A 26288-nucleotide genomic window follows, 5' to 3' on the forward strand; every position below is an offset into this window, starting at 1 on the left:
AAAAGTTATTGGCCACTTGTACATTGTCAGACTTTTATTTTTTTAAAGATTTATTTATTTTATTGCAAAGGCAGATGTACAGAGAGGAAGAGAGACAGAGGAAGATCTTCTGTCCGATGATTCACTCCCCAAGTGGCCACATTGGCCAGTGTTGTGCCGATCCGAAGCCAGGAGCCAGGAATTTCTTCCGGGTCTCCCACGCTGGTGCAGGGTCCCAAGGCTTTGGGCCGTCCTCAACTGCTTTCCCAGGCCACAAGCAGGGAGCTAGGTGGGAAGTGGAGCTGCAGGGATTAGAACCGGCGCCCCTATGGGATCCCGGTGCGTATTCAAGGCGAGGACCTTAACCATTACACTGTCGCGCCGGGCCCATGTCAGACTTTTTAATGGTTTAAATTGCCTTGAGAAAGTTTCAGTCCATAAACTAAAAACTCACATTCTCCCCTATCATGAGCCATTTGTTTTTTTCAATCAGCTTTTATAACCATTTTGCCTGAAAGTCATGGAAATTCAGGAGTCAAACCTAGGCCTCCACTCCCTCAGACCTTAAAAAGATTGCTTACCTTACTGGCTTCAAATGGAGATAGTGCCTACTTTATACACTTGTGAAAAGTATTACATGAAATAATACCAATAAAGCATTTACTACAATTCTTGGTTTGAAGGTAGAGACTGAATAACTGGTAACAACCTTCCAATACTACAGTGAACATCTCACCCTTATCATTATGTGCTTTATTTACTTTATTCTGTTGATTTAAGTCCTTCAGCAATTAAATTGAGTTCGTAACACCAGGTTTCATAGCGATAGGCCATACGGATTTGGGCGACATTTGTCTTCCGAATATCATTTCCAGTGGGGCCTTCCTCGAGGTAATTGTTGCCCAGAAACTTTGCTTTTTCCTAGATGAGAAAAAGCAGCAGAATGATCATCGCCTCTTTTCCCCGGGGATGGATAATAGTTACATCCTCCACAAAAATCCCTTCCTTATGTTAGTCACTGGCAAAGAATTATTATTAATAATAATAATAATAATAAAGGCCACCAAGAGCACTGGTAGAGTGCCACCATACACAGACTCTTATGAGCAATGAGCTTATTTGAATATCTCTTTCCCAAAGGGTGTGGCAAGAGAGAGCGTAATCCTTTCTAGTAGGGACTAGAAGCTTATATGATGCTGTATCCCCATCTAATCCTTTACTATTCAAGTTACAACCCCTAAATTCAAAAGAGCAGGGGACCAGGGTTGCACTTTACCAGATAAAGCTACCACCTGCAGCGTTAGCCTTCCACACAGGTGACCATTCAAGTCCTGGTTGCTTCTCTTCCAAGCTAGCTCTCTGTTAATATGCCTGGGAAACCATCTTCTGATGGGAACCTGCCACCCACATGGGAAATTGAAATGAAGCTCCTAGCTTTGGCTGGTCCCAGTCCTAGCTGTTGCAATCATTTGAGAAATGAAACAGAGGACAGAAGGTCTCTCTCTCTCTCTTTGTAACTCTGACTTTCAAATAAATAAATAGATGTAAACCTCAAAACAAAGCTCAAAAGGGCAGCTGATTAAGCACAGGTCTACCTCGTGAGAAATTCCACACTGAAGAACACTGTTCCTCGCAACTTCACACATGTCACAGGTACTCAGCTTGAAGACCTGTGCAGCAATGGCATATTCCTCCATCAGGGGTTCCTATAGTTAATTAACAAGGCAGAATGTGGAATGCATTAGTGGAAAAAATTATATGAATTCTGCACAGAAATAACAATCAATTATCTTGATTTGACTTTCAAATTCTAGGTGATGAGACAATAGTCCAGCAAAACATATTACTGTTGTTGTAAATATATACCTTAGTGAAGTGGAACTGCATTGGATCATCTGTAGACAGTGATATCATTAATCCTTTCTGGAGAAAATCTAAAAAAGGATTTTTGGCATACTCTAAAAACAGGCTGTTGTTACTTAATGGTGACATAGCAATGGGAATTTGAGCCAAGAAAAACAAATACTGTAGCACAGGGCTCTGAAAAGAAAAGAGTGAAAAAAAATATTGAGGAATGTAGAAAAAAGAGATACAAACTAGATAAAATGTTAAAACCTTTGGTCTATCTCAAACTTTAGCTTTTAACAAATTAATCACCTGTTGTTCTAAACTAGTAAAGAGGAATTAACCACAGTTTTCTTTCAGAATAAAGGTATTGGGGACCATCCATTTTTAGAAGCATTGAGTCAGACTCAATTGTTTGACTTGCTCAAAAGTCAATGACCTGTCTTAGGCAAAAGACTTCACCTCAAAACCCTTCTCTTTCTACAAGAGTGTCTGACTCTCCCAACAGTCACGAAGCGAAGCGTGCTATAACAAGAAGTCTGGCAACAAGTATCAGAAGGGAAGCCAAGTTTCCCGTGAATTGCTCCTTGTCAGAATTCTAAGCTAGAGGTCAGAGGATCTGCAACAACTCATCTCTGCCAGCAAAGACCTATGGAATCTTGAGCCACTCCCTTCACTTCTCTCTCTCCAATTGCACCAAATGATCTCAAAAATCCTTTATGCCGTAACTGAGTTTAGTTCTAGAATAGTGACTTGTGGCACTGCTGTAGCTGGGAAGCAAAGATGCTTCAAGCTCCCAGTTTGAAAGTGAAGAGGAGCAACTCCAACTCACCTTTTTTAAATTCAGGCCGTGAGAGATATTATCTGCAGTCATGAATGCAGTCATGAGGTGGGTGAGGGCTCCAGCTTCCCCGCAGTGAGGTCGGAACAGAAACGTATTCATGCCTCGTTGCCTAGGGAAATGGAATTACTAGAGGACTTGCAGGTTCTTGGACACAGAGCTGGCTTTTATGAACTTTGGGAGAAAAACTCGCACTCTGGGAAGGAAACGAGTGAGTTGTCCAGAGAAGTCAGAAACACTAGTGATCCCAGATAGTCATCCTAATTCTTCCTAAAGAAAACTTTTGAAAAAGAGGCAGCAGGACATAGGTAAAGAGGCAAGCACTAAATAGAAACATCTTAAGTCTCAACAGATTTACCAATATCAGCATTGCAGCATTTCTGCTACTCACTCTGTAAGGGAGAGATGGTTCCAAAACATAATGTTCCTTACCTGTATGCATCAAGAAAGGTAAACATATATACATTCATTAGAGTAATTTTCTTTTAACTTTTTTTTCTTTTATCAAAGAGACTGTCAGTCTCTTAACTTTCAACGAAAGGAACTATGAACGTTACTAAAGGTGCCAAAAATGTCAACTCCTGCTCCTAAATCAACTGAAGGAGAAGCTCAAGAACAGAATGTTCTGATTTGGGTCAGTTGGATGCACCCCAACAATGCATTGATGCCTTCTGACCACCTAGGTTGTCAGTGTGTAAGAATAAAGCTGCATTGAGTAGAATCTCCTTCTGGCTGCCGTTTGCTTATACTTACTTTCTCAGGCTGTTGAGCACCGTGATGTTTGCATACATGTAGTAGGCATAGTAAGTGTAAGATGGATTCTTCTCCATTGTCCACTCCTGGGGTTTGGGACTCTTGGAGGAGAACATGTGGCCACTGTGTTTGGACTCATCATCCACACTGTCAAAGCCAGTGATCTGTCAGGAAAATTGAGCCACACAGTGCACTCAGTTCATCTGCAGGGCTCCAGTCCTCACACAAGCTGTTAGCTCCAAAGGCAAGGCCCCAAGATGGAGAGACAAATACCAAGATGAGTCATGGCCTGTAGGATGGCCCATTCATGAGCAGCAATATGAGGGTCTGAAGAGTCATGCTTACATGCTTGAGGAAGACACTGAGTTCTGGGTTAGCTTGGGGGTTGATGGTGGCCTCAAACACTGGCATGAAAACGTTCTCCAGCATCTTTCCAAAATGTGGGAGGAAATTCTTGGATCGAAACACATCACTAGAGGCAAGAATGATAAGGAATAGGGAAGAGAGGAACATTTAGAGGCCTGATAGCCCCCATATGAGTGAGCCATAGGATCGGATGCCTCATAGCAGAAAAGACCTGTTGTGTTCACCCTTAGTTCACTTTCCTACATTCTTCTTGGTTCCTCGTAACTATGGCATGCTTGGCCACTTGCTTCATCGCTTTAGCAAACCCACCAGAGTAAGAAGACTATACCATCACAGATCATTCCAGATAGAGATTGAGGAATATTGCAATTATATCATAAAAGTTTCACTTATTTACCTGGTTACAATGGTATGCTTGTTAGTGAGCATAATATGGTTATCAAGAATATTTCTGATCAATTGGGGCAATTGAGCACTGAAGCCACTCTCCAAATTTCACTCTCATTCAGCTTAATAAGTTAAATGCCATTTTAAAAAGATGTATTTATTTTGTTAGAAAGGTAGATTTACAGAGAGAAGGAGAGACAGAAAAAAAAATCTTCCATCTGCTGATTCACTCCCCAAGTGGCTGCAAGGACCAAAGCTAAGCCAATCTGAAGCCAAGAGCAGGAGCTTCTTCCGGGTCTCCCATGTGGGTGCACGGTCTCAAGGCTTTGTGTTGCTTTCCCAGGCCATAAATAGGGAGCTAGATGGGAAGTGGGGCAGCCAGGACATGAACTGGCAGCCACTGTGAAAAAAATAAAAAGAATCAGTGATAGTGAAGACACTGAGAGAGCAGCCATCCCTGAAGGCAGTGAGGGATAGCAGATGGTATGAAAGGGAGTTGGCTTCCTCAGCAACACCATTCATAAATATTCTTTGTTGATGGGGGCTGTGACTACTTGTGACGCAACAGGCAGATGGTACCAAAGGTTCTGACACAGGAAAGCTACATCCCACTGCAGATGAGCATGGGAAAGAGTGAGCTGGACACAGAGAAAAAGACAAGGAGAAAGCAAATGTATGCTAAATTGTCACAAAATTCTCCTGTTAGTGAGTTTTACTCATTCTCAGTAAGCCCTGAGATGACACGCTGGTTAAGAGTGCTGTCCATGTGGGCGTTTGGTACAGCAGTGAAGATATCACTCAAGCAATCCCCATTTCCTCCGTGTTCAAGTGCCTGGTCTAAGTGTCAGATCCTACGCTTCTGATCTGACACACCCTGAAAGCAGTGAAGGATAACACCTCTCTGCCACCCAAATGGGAGACACAATCGGAGTTGTGGGCTCCTGACTTCAATCTGGCCCAGCACAGGCTGTCTTGGCCATTTGGGAGTTGACCCAGTGGTTGGGAGATCTATTTCTCTCTCTCTGTCTCTCCATCTCTCTCTATTGCTCTGCCTCTCAAATACATAAATTGTTAAAGAGCATTATACCTAGATGGGGAAACTGAACACACAGGCCCCGGCTCTGATGTGTGCTTTCACAAAGCTGCTTTTGGTCTAGGTGAGCTGTATATCCTTGTTCACACGGGGGAGATGAGTTGATCAGACAAGGACAGGCTTTGGGTTTTCCAGCGGGCAGGTACGTACTAGATCCTGGGGACCTGGATCATCCATGTCATGTTAGGACTGTAGATGCGGTTGCGGACGAACCAGGAAGAAAGTTTGCTCCACTCCTCGGGACTGCGGCCGTAGATGGACAGGCGGGGCTCAGCATGCTGGTACTTGGCATCCACTAAATCTGCACCCACCTCCTGCAAAGCCAAGACAGGAATCCAAAGCCACAAGGAATTCCCACAAGTCCACCAGGACTCTATATCTGTGGGACCTATGGAGAGGAGATGGGTGCTAAGAACTGAGGAAATGTGAGAGAAAGAGGAAGATAAAGTTTAGCTTCTAAGGAACTGATAAAAGACTCAGCAATTTATGGAGACTGGAGAGTAAAAATGTCCCAGTCACTATGGTGAAATAGCCAATGAGCTTGTAAAGGAAAGGCACCTGTTCCTACCCACCCACCCCCCACCCCACCTCCCAAACACACATATTTGAGCTCCGTACACTGTTTCTGTTTCCTAAGGCCCAGGCATGGTGTAAGTGATTCCCGTCTTGCTACATCTTGCTGAATTTACAGTTCCCAATGTCTGAAATGGCCAGATCCTTAATCTCAAAATCACACCCTTGACTTCTCTACCGTAGGAACAGAGAGCTTTTAAAATCAGAGCATGGATGTTTCTGCAAGAACGTATTAAATTCATTTATATGGTCCTTGACCGCAGAAATGCCAGCTTTCTCTCCTTCCTTCTCCCCCACCTTCATCCTCTCAGCTTCTTTCCTTACTTCTCCCTCCTCTCCACCCTTTCTTTCTTCCTTCCTTATATTCCTCCTCTCCTAAAGAGCCATGCCAGTTAACACAGATCTGTTCTGTTCTTCCTCACCTTGATGATCGTGGCGAAATATTCCCCATTAATATAGTTGTCTGTCTTCAGGTACAGGTCCCGTAGCTCACTTGCTCCGACAGGATTGTATTTGTCATTGAACTTATCAAAACGTTGGAAGGTCTGGCGTCCCTGAATCAGGAAAAAGGAGTGGAAATGTAGGGTTGGCAGAGCTCTCTGGACACAGAGTGCTGGGACTAGCCAAGTGACACAGAATTGCCAGCAGGAAAAAGGGTTGGGCTTCAAGAATGGAATTTGGGATAGCTGACAAAGACTGAATGTCCAATGGTGGTGCCTTCGGTCAGGATAGTAAGCAAGCAAACCTAATTAACATAGCTAGGATGAAGAAGGGCTAATGAAGGAAAGACATGAGGTTTTGAAGGCTAGCGAAACAAACAGCTTTTCAACCTACAGCATGAACATCCAGAGAATCCACCGTCAGGTCATAGGGATGCAGTTTCAACTTATCGAAAAGTTGCTTTAGGGTCAGATTCTTCTCATTGGTGCTGTAGACCACTCTGTCAGCATCAATCTGGTAAGATTTCTTAATAAAGCGGAGCAGGTGTTTCTGGTTCATACAAGCAGCTGCATGGATATGGGTGTCCACCTGTGTGTACATCAGAGAAGGTAAAATTAAAATCTGTCTTCATTTGCTACAGTGACTGTGAGACCTTCAGATCCTACTGTGGCAGGAAAAAGGAGTGGCTGAATGGTAGTGGAATCTAGGGGAGGTGACCCTAAAACAGGAATCTTAAAAACCCTTCATGTGCCTGTGCAAGGCTACAAAAGGTCTGGCTACATGGAATAGTAATGATGGCTTCATAGATTTGCAACAGCGTGCTTCCCACATTTGATCCTCAGGGATCATTCTCCGAACCTGAATTGGTTACCACTCCTTGCATTTCCAAAGGAGAAAGGTTAAAATTATGAAGCCACAGCACAGTGATGGCATTCACACAGCAGATATTGATTTGAAAAGCAATGTAGCACAGAGAGAGAGAGAGAGAATTTTCCACTGGCCAGCTCACTCCCCAAATGGCCACAACAATGATCAGGGCTGGGCCAGACCAAAGTGAAGAATCCAGACTTCCATGTGATCTGCCACATGGGTGGTGGAGACCTATGCACTAGGGCCATTGTCCACTACTTTCCCAGGCATTTTTAGGCAGGAGATGAACTGAAAGCAGAGCAGCCAGGACTCAAATCAGTACCTGATGTGAAGTGCTGCTGTAGCACACTGCAGCTTAACTGACTGTGCCACAACTCTGGTTCCTGTGCCTTATTCTTATATAGATTCTGTTGAAAATAACTAATCTTATCATTCCCCCTCCTGCCCCTCGCTTTATTAGAAAACTGGAATCTGGGGCCAAAGCCATGGTGTAGTAGACTATACCTCTGCCTACCACACCAGCATTCACTATGAATGCAGATTGAGCCCCAGCTCTTCCACTTACAATCCAGCTCCAATGTAATGTGCCTCAGAAAGCAAGAGAAAATGACTCAAGTGTTTGGGTCCCTGCACACGTGGGAGACCCAGAAGAAGCTCCTGGCACCTAGCCTCAGAGGGGCCGAGCTCTGGTCATTGTGGCCATTTAGAGAGTTAAGCAACAGAAAAGAGATCTCAATCTCTCTCTCTCTCTTCTTGTCTGTTTGTAATTCTGCCTTTCAAATAAATAAATCCTTTTAAAGAGAGAATGAGGGAAAAATGTGAAATTCAGAGAGGCTATGTGATCAGCTCTATGCTATTTTTCCTCAATCTCCATTTTGAGTGAGGAAGGTCAGGAGGTGTAAACACGGGTCCTGGCATCTCACAGGCTTTCGGTGAGGGTGTTCTTGCAGGTGATGGCATCACGTGGTGAGACAGAGCAAGCTTCTACAGTAGATGTTTTTATAAGTATAATTTTGTAAGATGAAGTTTTGACTGAAAAGTTTAATTTGCCCGAGATTTTGTACTCAGCTGAGCCAAGAGTTGGACCAAAATGTTTACTCTTGTATTTCTGATTCCCATATCCTTGCAGTTACTTATTTAAATGGTTAGAGCACACTTTGAACATATTTCTAATGGATTGGTTCTCACAATTATTACGACATTTGTTTGCAGTTCTCTTGTGAACTGAAGTAAACAAATGTAATTCCCAGTTGTACAAATGAGGGCACTGAAATTCAAAAATAGTTCATTACTTCCCCCAAGGCTATATAGTCAGGAAGTAGAAGAAAAAGGACTAGATGGAAAATCTTTTTAAGTTTCGCTGTTGTTTCCTTTTGATGTTGTTGATAATAATAACCATGTGTTTGAAAGACATATTTACAGGGTGGAGGGAGATCTGTTGATTCACTCTCCAAGTGGCCAGAATGGTCAGGTCTAGGCCAAGCAGAAGCTAGGAACTCCACCTGGCTCTCCTACATGTGTGGCAGAGACCCCAGTACTTGGGTCATCTTCCACTGCTTTTCCAGGTGCATTAGCAAGGAGGTGGATCAGAAGCAGAGCAGCTGGGATTTGAACTGACACTCACATGGGATGCCATGTTGAAAGCATCAGTTTTACCTCCTGCGCCTCAGTGCCAGCCCTGATCATCATAATTTACTAAGAATATAATACATTTTTCTCGAAGAAAAAAAACAATAAAAATGACATTTTAAATTGTTTACACACAATATAAATGACATTTTTAGGAGTCAACACTGTTGGCATAGTAGGCTAAACTGCCATTTGCAAAGTGGCAGTTCAAGTGCCAGCTGCTCCACTTCTACTCCAGCTTCCTGCTAATGTGCCTGAAAAGCAAGTAGATTATGATTCAAGAACTTGGGTCCCTGCTACCATGGTGGAAGATCAAATGGGACTCCTGGCTCCTGGTTTGGGCCTGGTTCAGACCTGGCTGTCGCCAGTTCAAACCTGGCTGTTGCAGCCATTTGGGGAAATGAAAAAGTAGTTGCAAGATCTCTCACTCTCTTTCTCTCTCACACTCTTTCTCTTTCAAATAAATCTTTTTCAAAACCAATCAGTGAATTTCTTTACCTTTTAGACATAACTTACCTGCTTTTACTACAATCTACTCAACTTTCAGTGATTCTAATTAGAAAATACTGTTCTTCTGCTTCTTCTCAAGAGATAATTGGCTTGATGTTTTTGCCCAGCAGTTGCCCCTAAAGCAGCTAACATGTTTACCTTCCTGCAATTATAAAAATCCCGATGCGGGTTGTTCTTCAACTCCTTTAACTCGTCCATCTCGTTGAGCATCTGGTGGACCTGGAACTTGGAGGAGAGGAACTTCAGGCGCCTGTGCGTATAGGTCTTACTAGGAAAAACAAAATTACATAATTCTCAAAAAATCCCAGGCATTCAAGGAACAGTCACAACTTGAGAGCATCAGGCCACTTATCGCCCACTGGGCATAATCAGTAGAACTAGCATTTCCGGTTACCCTCTAGCTACCTTCACCAGAAAGTGGAGCACTGAGAGCTTGCTTTTTTTTTTTTTTAAATCAAAGTTGGGTATGACAGTGGAGGACATGGGGAGGCATTTTAAAGATCAGTAGAGACGGTGTCTTCCTCATGGACGTGCCTGGAGTCAACAGACTGCGCTCAAATCCTGGCCCAGCCAGCTGTGTGACTTTGAGCAAGTAAGTTAACTCATCAGAGCACCAGCACATAAAACTCTCATTATTCAAACAACTACCTCATCCAGCAGTAGTTAGGTGTGAAAACAATAAGGTCCATGAAGCACTTCATGTAGTGTTTGAACACGGAAACATTTAATAAAGATTCTCCTTCTCACTGGCAATGGTGCTACTTGCTCATCTCTCACCAAGCACTTACACAGGTCCTTGGGCAATCAGAGCCAGCAGGAAGTTCATATCATCTAGGAAGTCTTCCAGATTTGGGTAAGGAAATGGCACAGGCTCATCTTTGCTGGCTGCCGCCTCGTTGGCATAGATGTAAACCACGCCATCCTTCATTTTGAGATGATAGCCCAGATTTTCGGGAAGGTCGTCTGTTCGGAAAGGGTCTTCTCCCTTCTTCATGGCAGGAGTAAAGACTTTTTCAGGCAAACAAAGGTTTATATCAGCACGTGGGATGAATGGCCACAGAGAAATGAGCAAATTATGCAACATTACACAGTCTCGTCAGTCTGACATCCCATATTGCATGCATTATAATTTTCTGGAGCTAAGTTAAAATTCATCTTTCCATTTTTTTCTAAGGTCGCAAAAGTGATAAAAATAAGTGTAAAATAGTATTTATCTAGTACAAGGATATTTTTCAAGTTCATTAGAAGTACTGTTTATATAGGGTAATGGATATACTACTTAAACATCATTTTTATTATTTTGTGAGGTTGGTCATCAAAGCTTTGTAGTTAAAGAGCTTTATTAGCTTATTAGATAGCCACATAAGAATAGAACTGAAACTGCAGTTAAAAATACAAGGATACTTTAAAAGTTCATGGAAAACCAGAGTTAAAAATAAGTTGACTTTGGTACAAAAGTCTTTGAAATCCATGCCTTTTTTTTTCACAATACTAATCTTTCCATGATCTTTTGGAAGTCCTTATTGACACTTTGCTTTTTTAAATCAAGTCTCTTCATTAGTTTTAATTTAGTGTTTTTAAAGTGGACTCTCAGGAGTTTGCATTGTGTTATAACAGATAAAGGCACTGCCACTGACAACACCAACATCCCATATGGAAGCTCCACTTCTGATCCAGCTCCCTGCTAATGCTCCTGAAAATACAGCGGAAAATGGCCCAAGTGCTTGGGCCCTGCACCACTTGGGAGCTCCGGCTAATGGCCTTGGCAGAGCCCTGGCTGTCTGGGGAGTCAACCAGTGGACAGAAGATCTCTCTCTCCAGTTTCCTCTCTCTACCTAACTCTGCCTTTCAAATAAATAAAACAGTTTTTTAAAAAGTAAACTCTCAGGCCCAGTATTATGGCTCAACTGGCTAATCCTCCTCCTGAAGGTACCAAGATCCCATATGGGTGGTGTCCTGGGAAAGTAGTGGAGGATGACCCAAAGCCTTGGGACCATGCACCCACATGGGAGACCCAGAAGAAGTTCCTGGCTCCTACTTTGGATTGGCTCAGCTCCGGCCTTTGTGGCATTTGGGGAGTGAACCAGCAGACAGAAGATCTTCATTTCTTCTTCTCTCTGTAAATCTGCCTTTCCAATTAAAAAAAAAATGTTTTTGGTTGACAGAAACACTGAATGGCAAGAGCCTTTCTATGTGTGCCCTGCCCACACACATAGCCATCCTGCTGCTGGTATCCTGTATCTGAGTAGCACATCATCAATGAATCTGCATTGGCGTAATCACCTGAGGTACACAGTGCACCGCAGGGTTTGCCCCTGGTGTCGTACAGCCTATGGATTTGACAGCTGTGTAATGACCTGAATGTACTCTCGTATCATACACAGTAGTTTCACTCCCTCACAATCCTCTGTGCTCTGCCTCAACTGATTTTAATATAAAGCATGAAATAGATTCCTAAAAGAATTGCAATTACTATACACTTGCCACTTTTAAGGCGCATCCAATTCCTGCTCGTAGAATTGAGAAGACATTGTGTGGCTCAATGTCCCCTCGTTCTAACTGCCAACAGTTGCAGCCTAAGAAAGCCAAGAGCACATTCCAGGCCGTCAGAGCTGTTAAGCATTCATCCTTTTATTTTCAACAAGCGTGGCCATTCATGCCTCTTTGCTGCTGTGCCCGATGAAGGCATGAAAAAGTCTCCTGTTGGCAAGTGGTGCCTAAAGCAGTCACGTGGAGAAAACAACACAGAAAGAAAAGGTTAGTGTATTTTCTCCTCACAGCTGGGACTTAGGAACAGGAAACATGTGGATCAGGGTGTTGGTACACCAAGTAGCACTTGTCTAATTCTACACTTAAACATACTAGAGAAATAAAACGTAATTTAGGGGGAAAAGGCAAAACAAGTATTATTAGGAATATTATGGAGCTATTAAAGCGGGTATGTTTGATTTTATTTTTTTTTTAAAAAATACTTATTTCATTTTGTTTGAAAGGCAGAGGGGTGGGGGGTCTTCCGAGTGCTATTTCATCCTCCAAATGGCCAGAGGCTGGGGCTGTGTCAGGCTGAAACCAGGAGCCAGGAGTTTCTCCTCTTGGTTCTCCCTCACAGCAGCTTTCCCAGGAGCATTAGCAGGGAGCCACAGGGAAAGTGAAGCACCCAGGACTCAAATCAGCACCCATACAGGTGGCTGGTCACAGGGGGCCGCTTAACTTGCTGTGCCACAACTCCAGCCTCATGTTGGATATGATTTCAACTTTCACAGGAATTCCAGAGGGGAGGCTGCAAAACTAGAAGTCTTTAATAGTATGACAGTGTGGAAGTTCAGAAGTCATAAACATCGCCTTCTCAGGGATTTCTATTCTTGGAGTATAATCTTAAATATCAAACCTAATGCACAAAGGAATCCACCTACAGATTTTACTCCTAACTCCACCTCTGGACCAGCTTCATTCATTCAGGCATTTGGGAAATAACTGGTGGGAGCTGTCTCTCTATCATATACAAAGGAAATAATAATTTTAAAATGATGCATATTGTAGTTTTGTTGGAATTAGATTTTGAAAAGTCAAAAGTTTAAAATGCCTAAAAATGATTGGATAAATCAATTACAGTATACTTCAAAAAAAGAAGTCTGTAAAAATATTAAAATATTATTGGGGCAAGTGCATTGGCATACAGACTAATCCTCTGCCTGAGGTGCCGACATTCCATGAGGACATTGGTTTGTGGCTCTGTTGCTCCACTTCTGATCCAGCTGCCTGCTAACGCACCTGGGAAAGCAACAGAACATGGCCCAAACACTTAGGGCCTGCACCCACACGGCAGATCCAGAAGAAACTCTTGGCTCCTGGCTGCATCTTGGTCCAGCTGCGGCTATTGTGACCATTTTAGGGAGTGAAACAATGAATGGAAGATCTCTCTCTCTCTCTCTCTCTGTCTCTCCTTCTCTCTGTAAATCCCCCTTTTCATGAAAAAAAAAAATCTTTAAAAAGTAAGAAAACGTGTACAACTTTTTAGGTTAGATTTTTTGGTAATCTGAGGGCATATTTTAAAATATTTTAAAAAGATTTACTTATTTATTTGAAAGGCAGGATGACAGACAGGGAGAGACAGAGGAAAAGAGCTCTTCCATCTCCTGGCTCACTGCGTACATGCCTGTTACAGCTAGGGCTGAACCCAGCTGCAGCCAGGAACCAGGAGCTCCATCTAGGTCTTCCACATGGGTGCAGAGGCCTCAGTACTAGGCCATCTTCTGGTGCTCGCCCAGGTGCATTGGCAAGGAGCTGGATCAGGAGTGGAGTAGCCTGGACGTAAACCAGCACTTTGATTGGAGATGCTGGCACTGCAAGCGGTGACTTAACCTGCATCACCACGATGCTGGCCCCAAACATTTTCCTTTTTTTGGGGGAAGCAGAGGTAGAAAACTAGATAGACACACAGAGAGCTCACATTTAAGGAGTGAACTCCTTAAATACCCCCAAAATGGCTGGAGCTGAGCCAGGCTAAAGCCAGAGGCTGGGAACTCACTCTTGGGGGGCAGGGGGAACAGGGACGGGGAGTCTCTATGGGAGTTTCAGAGATCCAATCCCCTGAGTTATCCTTCCAGGGTCCCCATCAGCAGTAACCTGAATCAGGAGCCAGACCTAGGACTCACCTGGTATCTGATGTGAAAATTGGCAACTGTGTCTAAATGGCAGCTTAGCCGCTAGGCTGTAAACAAGTAGTGTATTTTGAATCTAACATTCAGTAGCTACACCAAAACACATGTTTTGTACAAAGAGAATTCCTTACCTGGATAGAAGTTCTCATTTGCTTTCCAAGCTGTGCCTTCGATGTTCCGCAAGTACTTGGAAGGGGTTTTTGGGAACCTCTGAAATGACTTCTGCATGTATTTCTCTCGGATACACAGAGCCCGATACAGCCCTTTGCAAACGATTTCAAAGTCTTCCACGGTGACCTGTCAAGAAAACGTCAGAGTCCCAGAGATGACGTGGTGCAGCCCTACGGAGTGGAGAGAGCTCATCTTTGGCACCTTCCAGCCCTCCCATATGTTGGAGCCTTGCCAAACTTCACTGGCAGTTCAGCTGGCTGCTTCCTGACCCTGGCCCCCCTTTGGTCTGCCTCCAGGAGCTGCTTCTGACCCACTTCATCTCTCCCAAACCTTACAGGCCAGTGCCCAACAAACATTACTAAAGGAATTGATTCTGGGATGTTGGATACTTTTTCTCTTCCAGGTAAGATATGAACATCTTCAGTATGGGACTTAAAAAAAAAACCCTAATTGTTTATTTTTATTTGAACAGGAAAGTTACAGAGAAAGGGGAGAGACAGAGAGATCTTCCATCCACTGGTTGACTCCCGAAATAACTGCAAAATAACCAGATCTGGGCCAGTCTGAAGCCAAGGACCAGGAGCTTCTTCCAGGTCGCCCACATGGGTGAGGGCCCAAGAAGTTGGGCCATCCTCTTCTGGTTTCACAGATATTTCAACAGAGAGCTCAATAGGAGGTGGAGCAGCTAGAACGCAAATCATCATCCATGAGATGCTGATGTTACAGGAGCTTAACCCGCTATGCCACAGTGTCAGCCCCCAAGTATAGGACTTTGAAGATGGCAAAAAAATGAAAGAATGTGATTCTAATTGTGAGAATTGGAATTACTTCTTGCCCAGTCAGGGAAATAACTATTTTGGGGTGAATAAGGCATCAAAAATTGCTCAAACCTTGCCAGCCAAATACTGCTTTCTGTAGTTATATATGGATGAAAACAGCACCCTGTGAGAGGTCGTTATTCTGGGTGATTTTAAAGAGAAATTTATCAGGCCTGGCGTGGTAGCCTAGTGGTTAAAGTCTTTGCCTCGCACATGCCCGGATCCCTTTTAGGTACCAATTCTAATCCCGGTGGCCCCACTTCCCTTCCAGCTCCCTGCTTGTGGCCTGGGAACCAGTCAAGGACGGCCCAAGAAGCCTTGGGACCCTGCACCTGCATGGGAGACCCCTGTGTGACGGACTATGCATCTGCATGGGAGACCCATGTGAGAAAAGCTCCTGGCTCCTGGCTTCGGATTGGCTTAGCTCTGGGCTGTTGTGTCCACTTGGGGAGTGAATCAGTAGACAGAAGTTCTTCCCTGTCTCTCCTCCTGTCTGTATATCTTTCTTTCCAATAAAATTTTTTAAAATAATAGATCTTTAAATAAAGAGAATTTTATCTATGACTGCAAACGAAGACATTCTACAATAAGTTTTATTAGAGCTGCTAGTAACTGCTTAAGCTGGTCTGTTTCTCCTTCCTCTTTCCCACTCAATCCCTGCCCCTCTGCCATGCTACCTCCTGGCTGGATCAGGCCTGCCTAAGCAGCTGTCACTGGAAAGCAGTTTCTTTCCTTCCTTCTTTTTTTCTTCCTTCCTTCCTTCCTTCCTTCTTTCAGATTTATTTGAAAGTCAGAGTTACAAAGAAAGAGAGAGATTTCCATCCACTGCTTCACTCCCCCAAACCATAGCTAAGCCAGGACAAAGCCAGGGGATTTGGGGGTTTCCTGAATGGGTGGCAGGAGCCCAAGCAGTTGAGCTATTTTCTGCTGCTTTTTTAGGTGCATTAGCAGGGAGCTGGATTAGAAGTGGAGTAGCCAGGACTAGAACCAGTGTCCATATGGAATGCCATTATTGCAGGCCATAGCTGAAACCACTATCCCACAATATCTGCCCCAGCTCAACTGTTTTTTTAAAGGTCTGCTGTCTGAGCTGAAAAGATGCTGACAGAGCTACCAGGTCTGGAGCTCTTCTTCCAATGGCATGCTTTTCTATTGCTATCCTCTAGACCACTGGTCTAGCAAGTCCTCAAGGACAAGACCCAGGTCTTCTGCACCTCATGTCTTCAGTATTTGACCCACAGTGCCCAGGACAGTCACTAGCCAATAACAGCTTATTGAGCTGTATCAACTTTCATCAGGAGTTAATGACTAGGGGAACTTAGCCCTTATTCCTCCTTTATCTTTCTGTTTACTTTATTTTTTAATGTTTTAAAAATTTGTCTTTATTTAAAAGGCAGATTTTACTGAAAGAGGAGAGACATAAAGAAAGATCCTCTACCCGTTGGTTCAGTCTGCAAATGTCTGTAAAGGTCAGAGCTGAGCCGATCTGAAACTGGGATCCAGGAGCTTTTTTCCGGGTCGCTCATGTGGGTGCAAAAGCCCAAGGTGTTGGGCCATAAGTGCTTTGCCAGGCCATACGGTGAGAGCTGGTTGGGAAGTGGACCAGCTGGAACTCAAACCACGCTCGTATGGGATGCATGTGCTGCAGATGGAGGATTAGCCTATTATGCCACCATGCTGGCCCTTATCTTTCAGTTTACATTACTGGAATGGGGTAGGTGTTTGAATTAGCATGTAGAAGTCCGGTTCGGCTGTCTACATCTCATATTGGAGTGCCTGGGTTTGATGCCCAGCTCCATTCTTGACTCTAGCTTCCTGCTGAGCCTGTAAGGCAGCAGTAAGCACCCATGAGGGGGACACTAAGTTTGCAGCTCCTAGCTTCTGGCCTGGCCTGTTGTGGGCATTTGGGGAGTGAACCAGTGGGTAGGAGATCTCTCTCTCCCTCTCTCTCCAGTGGATTAAAAAAAAATTCAGGGGCTCAGCGGCGTGGCCTAGCGGCTAAAGTCCTCGCCTTGAATGCGCCAGGATCCCATATGGGCGCCGGTTCTAATCCCGGCAGCTCCACTTCCCATCCAGCTCCCTGCTTGTGGCCTGGGAAAGCAGTCGAGGACGGCCCAAAGCTTTGGGACCCTGCACCCACGTGGGAGACCCGGAAGAGGTTCCTGGTTCCCGGCTTCAGATCAGCACAGCACCGGCCTTTGCAGCTCACTTGGGGAGTGAATCATCGGATGGAAGATCTTCCTCTCTGACTCTCCTCCTCTCTGTATATCCACCTCTCCAATAAAAATAAATAAATCTTTAAAAAAAAATTCAGGTAAGTTAATAAATGACAAGGATGAAGACTGATTTGGGTTCAGACTACAAGCAGGTGGAGTGGGCTGAGCAGCTCAGCCACATTGAGCCAACAAGTGCAGCACTAGCCTTGCTTCTTCAAAGACTCCAGGCTGAGCTTGCAGGTGCCCTCCTGCCTGATTGGGAGGAGTGGCCACACCTGACTTGTGTGTCTGTCCTCCCTCCCTTCTTCTTTCTTTCTTGCTGTTTTTTTTTTTTCTGCCAAGCCCATAAGTATCAAGTTATCTCCTAAGGTTTTTTTTTTTCTTCCAAATGTAGTGTTCTCCAAACTGTGTTCCCTGCATGCTTATCACTAATAAATGTATATTTTTCAATTATTTAGTATCTAAAAATTCCTGTCATTTGTGAAGCATCCATGTTCTCATAGAGAAAATGAACAAGCAAGCATGATGACCATATCATCCGTCTGTCAGTTTTAAGTCTTGGGACTTACCATAAACAGACCAGTTATATGAGAAGGGGGCTCAGGACTGGTTGTTAGAACTATATTTGGAGCATAGACTAATGGCTGAACAGCACTTTCACCAATATGCTGCTGATACTGCAAGTCCATGTGGCAGATTTATTAATTGAACCAACTGGTCTGGCCAGGATAAGCAGGTCAAGTTGCTGGCAACATGAGTTTGCTATCCCTGTGGCATACTGGAGTCTATTCCAAGCTGTAATCTACTGGGTAAGCATCTGCAGTGAAACTGGAGAGTTCAGTTGATCGAAAACAAACCAAACCAAAACAAAATTGAAAACCCCAATAGCCCTGTTAGAGTTTTTCCCATTTCTACTTTATATACTCCCCAGCCACCCCGAGTCTCTCTTTCTAGCCCTCTCCTGATCTGCTTTCTTTGGTTGATTTACGATACCACTGCCCTAGGTCCATTTTTTTTTTTTTTGAGAACTCCCTGTTCCTCTCTCAGTGCTCCCTTTCCTGTTTGTGGTGCCTTCAGCAAGACCAGAGCTTGCTTCTTTGGTCCTTTTGCCAAACTGTGCCCACTATATTCTATAGTGTACATAACCACGTTCTACTCAACAGTCTCCATATTCAAGCACAGTAGATAGAGGAGAAATTATGTGGAGTAATGAAAAGCAGCACAGTAATACAAGACATGCCAGTAGTATTGAAATTTAATAATGAAATCCTGTGCAATAGCCCAGTGGTTAAATCCTCTCCTTGTATGTGGTCAGGATCCCATGTGGGTAATGGTTCCTGTCCCATCCAGCTCCCTGCTTGTGGCCTGGGAAAGCAGTAGAGGATGGCCCAAAGCCTTGGGACCCTGCACCTGTGTGAGAGACCTGGTAGAAGCTCTTGGCTCCTAGCTTCAAATTGGCTCAGCTCTGGCCATTACGGCCACTTGGGTAGTGAACCAGCAGTTGAAAGATATCTCTCTCTCTCTCTGTAAATCTGACTTTCCAATAAAAAAAATAAATCTTTAAAATAAAAATCCCAGCAGTGCCTTCTCAGGGAGGCATTCTCTTTAGAGAACTATCCCATTGTACTGTCTTCTTCACTTGTCATAAGTAAATACAGCTTTAAGAAAAAATAAAAATGAACCCTACTGAGGGGCACGTGGACTGGACCTCTATCCCAATGGAAAGGGGAGAAGGAAAAGAGCTAGACTGGTCAAGCTGAGTGGTTCCCCAAAGTTGTGATGGACAGACAAGGGGTGACTCACCCCAGAGGCATAGTCGCCGGTGATGTGCACCCTCTGGAAGTCAGGCACTGTCTGATAGGTTGGCGATGAAGAGATGAACTCATCAATGTGGGACAATTTGGTGGAAGATGCTTCACTGAGTGGAATGGACAAATTGACAGTCTTCCGTCCAAAGAAACGCTTTTTCCTAGGTTTGAAATTTAAAAACACAAGAGAACTTAATTTTGTCTTCACTGGGCATTTCCTTGTAATAATTATTGTACAATACGGTTTTGTTTTGGAAATGGAAAGTGAAAGTTAAAATGTGAGTTGGGTGTCAGAGACAGGATCCAAGCATAGTGGAAGGAGATATCACCAAGCTGCACTTTTCCCTGCTATAGCTTAGAATCATGGTCCTCATGGAACATACTAGAACGCCTTCCACATAACACCATTCTTCCCAGGTAGTCCGTTCCTAGCAAAAGTAGGGATCTGGGTGCCTCGGTAAACACAGGTGCTACCCGTGTCATTTTTGTTCATTTTCCTGCAATTCTGTGCACTTCAGTCTCCCCTTATGAAATAATGCAATCACATTACAGACGTTCTGTGCGATTTAATGTATGTAAAATGCTTAGAGTAATAACTGGAACTTAAAAGACGCTTAGCATTATTTGCTCAACGCAAAATGTATTGATTTAGTTGCTATTTTGACTCAAGCTCCATGTTAGCTCCTATGGGGGATTTCTAAAGAAGATTGATTATTGTTCTTTTCTTAAAGACATAAAACCAGGAAAAAGATGCAAGAATGAACCTTTCTCCCTCTGAGGCTGGCAAGGTGGAGGATGGCCAAAAAGAGACAGTTGCTGGTGTGTGGTCACCACAGGTCTGATGACTAGAATGTGATGGGTAGTGACAGATGGAGAAACCTAGAGTAGCTCAAATAGAGGAAAATAGATGTGTGGGGAAGCTCTCTGAAGGGTGCTGGGAAGGTGGCATGTATGCCTGGTAGACAGACAATGGGCAGGACACAGGGCCACACCCCAAGGGAAGCGACATCCCTGAGGCCAAGAGCCAGACTGGCTGGAGGGCTGGCTTCCTGTCAGGGAGGGATCCGGCCACTTTGGTTGATGAGGGGCAGAGTCTGAAGAGACAGGCAGATGAGTCCATTTGTAGCAGCCAGGTGCAGAAGCAGAAGATGTTCACAGCAGCCTGCAGCCCACCTTGGTCTGGAACACTTGCAGAGGTGGTTCCAGTCTGCTTTGGGTGGCTAAAGAATCTTCAGCTCCAGGCAGATGTGGAAGAGGACAGGAGACTTGCGCTCTTTCAGGCATGCTACAAGGTGATGGAAAAGGGGGCCTGAAACCCTAACGGATTCTTGCTCTGAGCTGAACCATCATTTGGGCTCTGTTCTTGGGCCCCTTGCACCACTTACCTCCTGCCTTCCGTGGAGGTGCTCAGGGTCTCCATGTGGAATATGTGCTGTTGCATCTCATGATGAGAAATTGGACAGATCTCATCGACGTCGAAGGGGGAGATCTCATGGCGGCCTCCCTCATCTTTGACTTCAGAGGCAAACACTTTTTCAGCAAAGCTCCGCATAGCATCATCAATTTCTAAAAGAAGTTCACACACGTTAGTGTTCAAGGCCCTTTTCAGAAGTCATTCAAGGTCTCCCCCTGTCCAGAAGGCGTGGGACTCGGGACTTCCCTGGGCACATGGTAACCCTGTGCTCCACCAGAGTTTCAAAAACATGGTAGGGCATAGTGTCTGCTCCCCTGAGGTGAGCTTCTGGGTGTGGAGCTTGGGAAACTGGATCACATTCCCACAGCACCTTTCAGGGAAGTCCTGAGGATCATTCTAGAGACTCAGCAAGCTCTTGCAGCACAAGTACACTGAGTGCAAGGTCACCTGTTTCCAGCAGGGCTGTTTTTGACTTTATGGTACCTACACAGCACAATGCTTCCCGTTAGGTTGGTAAAGTTTTTCTGGTGTTTCATAGATGTGGGTAGGGTTGTTGGGCCCAAGGAGAATCAGTGGTCCCAGAGAGCTAGATAGTTCTGAGAAAGAAATGTGAACTTCAGATTTTATCTTCTTAGGACAGATCCTGTGTCTCTGTTACATGTCAAACTAGATTTTGTGTTTTTCAGATGCTGACAACTTGGTGGTATGTGACCCTGTAGGGAAAGGAAGCCGCCGAAGTGCATGATTGAGTGTAGATGTCCCATTTCCTGTGGACGCGGACCTTCTGTGATAAATGACTCCTGGAAAGCCAATTTTGCTTTGACGTGCCTTTATTTCCCCACTCCCAAAATGGGGACAAGAAAGTGATCCCTAGCAGTGGGTAAACCCAAGACCTTCATAATGTATGAGAACCAGCTGTGTCCTCAAGCTATTCTGTTAAGTTCCACCATGTTCTTCAGATATCAAGTTGTTTATTCCCCACTAGTCATCACCTGCAATACTTCTACAAATCTGGCATTTTCAGAAAAGAGCAGGTGGCAGTAATGAGAATGACCAATAGATAGCCCTGTTGGGGCAACAGCAAACGAGAGAAACCCTCCCCAGTGGGTGATGGAGACAATCGCATGCAGAGACAGACACTCCCTCCCCAGGCCGACATGCATATACAGGGCTCCAAAAGGTCACATTTTCAGCTATGACTAATGAACCATGATGGGTTCAAGCCTCTACTGTGCTCATATCCACTCCTTCACTTTCCTGATTCGGTTTCCTTGTCTGCACAGTGGTAGCACTAAGGCTTATTCAGCCTCACTCAAGAGACCCTTGTGATTCCAAGTGGGATAACGTACGTGGGAATGGTTGAAGGGAAATAAAGTGGCACATGAAATTGAATCACATAACTTGGTAGCATTGGTGAAACACACATTTTAAAAACCTGACTTCAAAGCAGAGTTAATAGAGAAGCCCACACTGTGGGGTATATTTCATGCACCTGTTGGCCTCATTGCATTCAAATGCTCCCTAAAACCGAAAAGCATCTTTGGATGCTATTAGTAGTTCACTGGCAAGCATCATGCTCCATGAAGGAACAAATGGAGCACTGAGTACAAACAATTTTTCCAATGGTCAAAGAACGCCTCCCTAACCCAGTGCCAAAGGTCCCCCAAAATAGCCTCTCTCCTGCCTGAGCATCACAAACAATCGCATGCCTTCAAGAACGAGTGGCCAATGGCAGGGAGTGGAAGCTTCATGTGCCGTGCGGGGTGAATGGGAACTGGACAGTTGGTTATGATGATGAGAATGGGGAGGGCAATGCAACTGACTTGTCCCGCTGGGTCTGCAGTGGTAGCTGAAGGACACTTCGGAAAGGACACTGTAGAAATGGATGCCTAGAAATCAGAAGCTCTGGATGAGATCTGACTCATCCATGACAGGCATTTGTAACCGGGACTGTATATACCCACTAGTTTTATCTTTTAAGATTTACTTATTTTTATTGGAAAGGTGGATTTACAGAGAGGAGGAAAGACAGAGAGGAAGATCTTTCATCCACTGATTTACTCCCCAAGTGACTGAAACAGCCGGAGCTGCGCTTATCTGAATCCAGCAGCCTGGAGCCTCTTCTGGGTCACCTATGTGGATGCAGGGTCCCAAGGCTTTGGGCCATCCATGACTACCTTCCCAGGTCACAAGCAGGGAGCTGGATCAGAAGTGGGACCGCTGGGATTGGAACTGGTGTCCATGGGCCCGGTGCGATAGCATAGCGGCTAAAGTGCTAGCCTTGAAAGCGCCGAGATCCCATATGGTCGCTGGTTCTAATCCCAGAGGCCTAACTTCCCATTCAGCTCCCTTCCTGTGGCCTGGGAAAGCAGTCGAGGATAGCCCAAAGTTTTGGGACCCTGCACCCATGTGGGAGACCGGGAGGAGGCTCCTGGCTTCGGATTGGCTCAGCTCCAGCCGTTACAGTCACTTGGGGAGTGAATCATCGGATGGAAGATCTTCCTCTCTGTTTCTCCTCCTTACTATATATCCGCCTTTCCAATAAGAATAAATAAATCTTAAGGAAAAAAAAAAAGAACTGGAGCCCGTATGGGATCCTGGCACTTATAAGGCGAGGACTTTAGCCACTAGGCTACTGTGCTGGGCCAGTTTTATGTTTTTAAACGTGATTTTTACTAAGATTATCTCTCCCTAAGCTATTACAGACAGTTGCAAAGCAGAAACTCTCCTGAAAAGAAGTAGCTTATGTGATAACCAGAAAGCTTGTGGTTGATATGTTCTTCCATTCAACCGGCTGTTTTGTTTCTGCAACCACATCTGAAATGTGACCTCTCATTTCAAGAACTCTGCCTTTGAGAAATACTGGAGGAAATGGTGGTGATTGTGGGAAGAGTGAAACTGGCATTTCCGCAGATGAGCAGATAAGATTGGCTAACAACCTGATTTCCTGGAGCACAGGAGAAATCATTCCCTCGGGCTTGTGCAGAGAAAGTACTCACTCCTGTTTTGGCTGTGTTATATTTGAGATGGTGGAACACATGAGTAGACACATCTTGACAACAGGCCGTGTACAGTGGAATTGAAAACTGATAGGAGAATAGAAATAAGTGGACTGGTGAACAGAAATAACCTAGGATCAGCCAGGGGTGGCGGGGAGGAGAAGTGTCCATGACAGTTGGGTGCGACGGTGGGGTGGCCTTGGGTCCCGGGTGTCTCAGTGTTCAGAGTGTCAACAATAATAACATCCCAGAGTTGTGACAAAGGTTACCAAGAAAAAGTTCAAAAATTCCACAATCCTCTCAAGAATTATGGGATTATGATTATGATTATCATTATCATTATGATAGGGATTATGATTAGAAAAAAAAGTGCAAACTCTCAAGAAAAGGAACGCCATGCTTCCTTCTTCACGCAACACATCCAGAAAAGCATGTCGACTTCTCAGCAGTGTTTTAGTAACATTTCAGGAAATATGGCGCGTCAACCATCTCTTCTCATCGCCTAGATGTGAGGCCGACCCACCTCGGAGAGCAGAAGGACAGTTTGAAATGGAAGGAGCAAACAGCCAAAGTTAGTTTTGCCTCAAATGAATGTTTGTTTTATCTGATCTCAAAAACTCCCTGCCAAATATTTTGCACCAGAGTTGAGGGTTGATTAAGGCAAGACTCAGCATGATGAGTCTTTTGTTTCGAAATACCAAATAAGCATTATGAGGTTTTCTTTATGGTCTTTTTTTTTAAACAATTCAGAAAAAGCATGGATTCATTTGTTATGCTATGGGATGGGAGAGTCTCTGTTGACTTTCAGTGGTGTCATTTGATGAACACTGCTGAAAAATAGCCACGTTTCTGAATGAAAGACCCATATCATGTCTTTAACCGATGGCAAATGGCAAGGGAGACAGTCCAAATTACTCACGTTTTCCTTCAGCTGTATAAAGTAAAACAAAACAAGGTAAAACACACGAACAATTTTGTGAGATCATATTGGTTGTTAATGAGCACACGGATAGAGGCAGAGAGATTGGTGTGAACAAGCAAGTGGGTTCAGATGTTGTTCCAGCTCAGTCCCCCACGCTGGCTGCATTTTGCTGTTGTCAGAGGCTCTCCAAATGTGATCATTACACAGCTATTCATTTTCTTGTCCTTGCTGATGTGATTCTTTGTATGTGTGTGTGTGTAATCTTAAGAAGGTGCTTTTTATAAGATGTGGATTTGAAAAATTACCTGATGACAAGTGATGGGAACTCTCATGCAATGCTGGTAGCAGGTGAGCTACAGCAGCTCATTTGGTGAGCAGTCAGGTAATACCTAGTGAACAGTCATTTCTGAGAGGCTAGCCTACGGAAATAATGTTTAAACACACAAAAGACTGTAGGTACAAATGCGATGATCAGAGAGTACTTGTACTTACCATGCATGGATTTTGAAAACCTAAAGGATTAGCTATGAAAATTACAATACTTGTGTCATATGAAGGTGTTTCAAAATATACCTTTTGTAGACTGAAATAAAAGATAAACCTGATGGAAAAAATGCCTTAATTTATGCATAGTTTTTTCGTAATAGATTTTCCATGAACTTTTGAATGCTAACAACCTTTTTAATGATGCTTAGGAGGAATTTGATACACCATGATAAACCGAAGAAGCAACCTGCCAAAGCAGGATATTAAACCACATATACCAGATGTAACAAAATAGACAATAAATTACATCTGTGCTTTAAAGATCTTTCATTTTACACAGGAAACAGGCAGAAAAGAAACACTCTAAAAGATGGATGATGGGAGTATGGTGATCTTATTATTTTATACTTTTTAATGAGTGTTTATCAATTTTTTTTTTAGCGAAGCTCCTTTCCATTTTATCCAGAGCATGTTTTATTGCTTTTATAATGAAAAATGCTTGTACGTGGCTATCTCAGAAGGTTCATGGAAAATGGAATTCAAGATAAGATTGTTTTGGGGCAAAATGTTTTGAAAGCCATGCACAGGAGAGGTCTTGCAAAAGTGTGTAGAAAATACGTGTTATTAAAAAAAAAAGCTGCATGGATTTCAAACCATTTTTGCACTACAGTATACTTATCTCCTATATTTTCCATGAGCATTCTGAAGTACCCTGGCAGGTTGTTGAATTCCTCTGTGTTCAAATCTGGATCCTGAACTACCGGAATGCACACTTTGGCCTGACAGTTTTGCCGTGCCCAGGATTTTCAGCTGTTCAACTCCAGACATGGCTAGGACCCTTCTCAGAGCTAGGATCGCACAAGTTTTGTTTAGACCACCAGAGTGGATCTCAACAATTTTCTGCTAGGATTCTCAAAGGTGTTACACTACACACTTAACGCAGTCTTAGAAAATTCGCCTCCTCCACAAACTTATACACCAACAAAGAGGCAGCCTTGGAAAGGCTTGACTTCTTTCTGAAATATATTATTAAAGCTATTAGGAAGCCAGAATTATCAAAGCTGATGTGATAGTTAAAGAAATTAATGTCTATGAAAACAATGGAGCTCTCCAAACGCTTTTGCACACCTACCTGGGAGTCTAAACAGAGACATGGTTGCTGGGACCCTGGAGTCTAGGATAGCACAGTGGAAGGAAGAGCGAGAAGAGACTGCAGGGCTGGCTGGCTGACACTCTAACATAACCTAACTTCTTTTTTTTTTTTTTTACTTTGCCCCCTGTAATCTGACCCTTCCCTGCTAAAAGGGGAGAGATGAGCATTGGGCCTATTTATAGCTTTAGGCAATTGACAGTGAAAAACAGGTGAAGGCTTTATTTTGGGTTTTAGGAAAAGATATCTGCGGTGGGCCAGGAATGGCATTTCAATACTTTGCAAATCTTCCTGTAGGCTGGATCCTTGTCAAGTGTAGTTATTGCATGATGGGATTACTGACGATCATTTTCCAT

The 26288-nt window shown here is 44.0% G+C and overlaps 1 protein-coding gene across 1 annotated transcript; it reads right to left on the bottom strand.

Moving 5' to 3' along the window:
* Positions 1–560: 560 nt before the first annotated feature.
* AMPD1 (adenosine monophosphate deaminase 1) lies at positions 561–26288 on the bottom strand. Its single transcript, XM_058655230.1, has 15 exons — positions 26272–26288; positions 20347–20562; positions 18957–19122; positions 14080–14245; positions 10076–10295; positions 9426–9555; positions 6672–6866; positions 6260–6391; positions 5415–5578; positions 3764–3890; positions 3419–3582; positions 2657–2777; positions 1846–2019; positions 1575–1685; positions 561–900 (listed from the first exon to the last, which is right to left on the bottom strand). Exons 1-15 carry the CDS (start codon positions 26286–26288, stop codon positions 742–744), a joined length of 2262 nt encoding a protein of 753 aa, XP_058511213.1. The 3' UTR covers positions 561–741.

The sequence above is a fragment of the Ochotona princeps genome, chromosome 2 (assembly GCF_030435755.1).
Source record: "Ochotona princeps isolate mOchPri1 chromosome 2, mOchPri1.hap1, whole genome shotgun sequence".
Classification (NCBI taxonomy): Eukaryota; Metazoa; Chordata; class Mammalia; order Lagomorpha; family Ochotonidae; genus Ochotona; species Ochotona princeps.